Raw genomic sequence first — 2,813 nt, 5'->3', positions numbered from 1 at the left:
ATGCGAACAGTATATACTTGTTGGTTATCAAGACAAGCTACACTTTAAATATTTGATTAAAGAAGCTACATTATTAAAATAAACATGTATTCAAGAGATTACTACATTTTAATACGAAGTAGGCATTTTTGACTCGTTTAACCTATTTAACTTTTTTTTCTGTCTTATTAAGTTCAATTTATTTAAACGAATTACATTCGTAGTTCAATTTTGAATACCAGATCTGTCTTACTGGTTCTCTTGTCCAAATGGTGAGTTATAATTTGTTCTTACAAGATGCATTTACACATTGGTTGACCAAAGTTGGAGCCAGGTTCATGGTTCGGTTTTGGGACCAAATCGCTTTTAAGCCAGTGTGGTCCGGTTTTTGGCATCAACCTGACCTGATTTGTACGTTGCATAAACAACAACGATGACATCCTATGAAGTTATAAGAGTTATGTAGCCATAGTTTATGTCATGAAACTAACGCGTTTTTGTCATTTATATCGTCTTCGTTATTTATTTTAATCGAATCAGCTAGCTACAAATACGTCACACAACCAAATCTTCAACTACTCTTGTTGTTTCACATGACAAGAATACATAGAAAATTCACACATTTTGATTCTTTATTGTGTTGACTGACTTTTACTTCTGCTCATCTTGACTAAAATGTTCAACAAGTTTGGAACACAAACCCCTCGAGGCGTCTCGGTTTGATGAGTATAAGAGGATTCCTTGTAGCGTTGGGATCTTTCTTGAGGTATGCATACGGGTCTAGGGAAGTATAAGGTTCCATTGTCTCGTGGTCTTAGTCCGATTAGTCGTCCCAATGACACCCTATTGTCTTGAAAGAATGATGCCGTTGACTGTTTGGTAAAATGATTATTAGATAATAACAACAAAATACACGGGTTCTAAAGCTAATTCCAGTGTATTACACGGATTCTAAAGCTAGTGATAAGACCAGATTACCTCGGTGTCAAAGTTGGATGATGAAAACGAGGAAAAGCTTGATGAGGGACCATGAAACGTGTTTGGTTCTCTTGTAACCGTGACAGCCTCTACAGTCTCTCTTATACTAAGTCTCGTGTTCATACTACCGAGCCCGAATGGCCATCCACTTGGTGCCTCGCGACCCTGTCAATAATACTTTTCAAAGTTCAAAACTTAAACAAACAAGAAAACGCGTCGGTCACAAGGCCACAAAGGCAGTATGACTTTATCAGTGGTCACATTAGTAATTTCTTTCATCTTTTCATAACCAGACCGGTTTGAGACAGAACCCGTAGCCAGAAAACAAGGACCATGAAGTTGGTCCTGGATCGGGCGGCCTGATGGCCGGTCCATTCCGGTTTCCAATCACCCAACATTATGCAAGCTCATCTTTTTATAAACTTGTGAAGCTAAGTACATATTATTGGTGATATATAAAGAAATTTAACTTGTTATAATCTGTTTTATACAAAATAAAAAGGACAAGTTCGTTCATCAAAGTTGTCTCCTAAAATATTTATATCCACTAGTTTAACTGAAATAACAAATAAATTAATTATTGTACAAATAATATGTCTAAATGAAGTAGATCTACGATCATAAGGAAAAAAAACCCAAAAATGAAGTTAACCAACAAAATGTTAAAACTAACATGAATTAATTAATCACAAAGAGATGGAGTACTACAATTGATGATCATTAAATTAATTTTGACATACCTGAAAAATCATGAAGAAATGGTTCAAAAGATTAAAGGGTGGAGAAGAAGACAATGATTACAAGAATCACGTAATAATTTGTAGCTATATATTCATCGATATATATATTCGAGTATTTATGTGAAATTTGGCGTACACGAAGACGAGGACCCAAATTTTCTTCAATAATAAATAAAAGTACATAAGAGGTGGCTGTTTACATGGGTGATGGGTCCATGCTTTCTTATCATATTGTCCCACATGAATATATATACATATACATATGTATCATGTATAAAATACATAAGAACACACAGACACACATGTATGTATGTATGTTAATAGATAAGAATAAATATAAGTATTGTGAATATTTAAGGATATCGTGCCAATCCATGAGTAATATAATATATTTTTTTCTCGGGATTTTGATGTTATTACACTGATCTAGGTTTATTCCAATATATATGTTAACACTTTCACACGAAGATATATTACTTTATTCCAATATATATAACATTTATTTTAAAACTTTCAAGTTTAAACCGTATATAAATTAACATTGCCATAATACATAATCGATTCCTCGGGCATATTTATACGATATGAGTTGTTCGTGAGTTAATTAAGATTGGTGGCTTAACATTGTCAACATCTAGAGCCTTAGTTGAGTTGCCTCCTTTAATTTCGAGCCTGAGCTCAAAATCACTCTGGCTTAACTCGGACTCAACTCGTGAACAACCCTAATTGTGAGTTCAAATATCACGTAAAACATAAGATGAAAAGTGGGAAAAAAATAGTTAAAAAATACTACCTTGATTTTACATTTAGGACCACAAATCAGTAGTTTCCTATTATATGGTCGTCCTCTGTCATATATAGTGTTAGGGGCTGTTTGAGATTTCTTATTTTTGCTCCTAATAGCTTATAACTTATGGGTTATAAGTTATAAGATGTTTGGGAAAGTTGGATTTTATGAGTGTATAAGGTATAAGTTACAACATTGTAACTTATACCTTATGCCTTAAAAAAGGTATAAGGAGGTAAAATAAGGAATCACAAACACCCCCTTAATCAGAACCTTTTAATTAGCCATTAACATGTGACATTTAAGTAAATTTTTTCACATAATTATTT

General features: G+C 33.4%; 1 protein-coding gene across 1 annotated transcript; it reads right to left on the bottom strand.

Moving 5' to 3' along the window:
- Nucleotides 1–524: 524 nt before the first annotated feature.
- On the bottom strand, nt 525–1,826 carry LOC143566679 (uncharacterized). The gene is made up of 3 exons (XM_077053304.1): nt 1,698–1,826; nt 958–1,122; nt 525–851 (listed from the first exon to the last, which is right to left on the bottom strand). The coding sequence occupies exons 1-3, from the start codon at nt 1,707–1,709 to the stop codon at nt 612–614; spliced, it is 417 nt and encodes a 138-aa protein (XP_076909419.1). The 5' UTR covers nt 1,710–1,826; the 3' UTR covers nt 525–611.
- Between the last annotated feature and the right edge of the window lie 987 nt (nt 1,827–2,813).

The sequence above is a fragment of the Bidens hawaiensis genome, unplaced genomic scaffold (genome assembly GCF_021521415.1).
Source record: "Bidens hawaiensis isolate Kalapana, Puna unplaced genomic scaffold, B.hawaiensis_p1.1 tig00023037_1, whole genome shotgun sequence".
Taxonomy (NCBI): domain Eukaryota; kingdom Viridiplantae; phylum Streptophyta; class Magnoliopsida; order Asterales; family Asteraceae; genus Bidens; species Bidens hawaiensis.
Note: the sequence above shows the minus strand (reverse complement) of the source record. Positions and strands in the feature narration are given on the sequence as shown.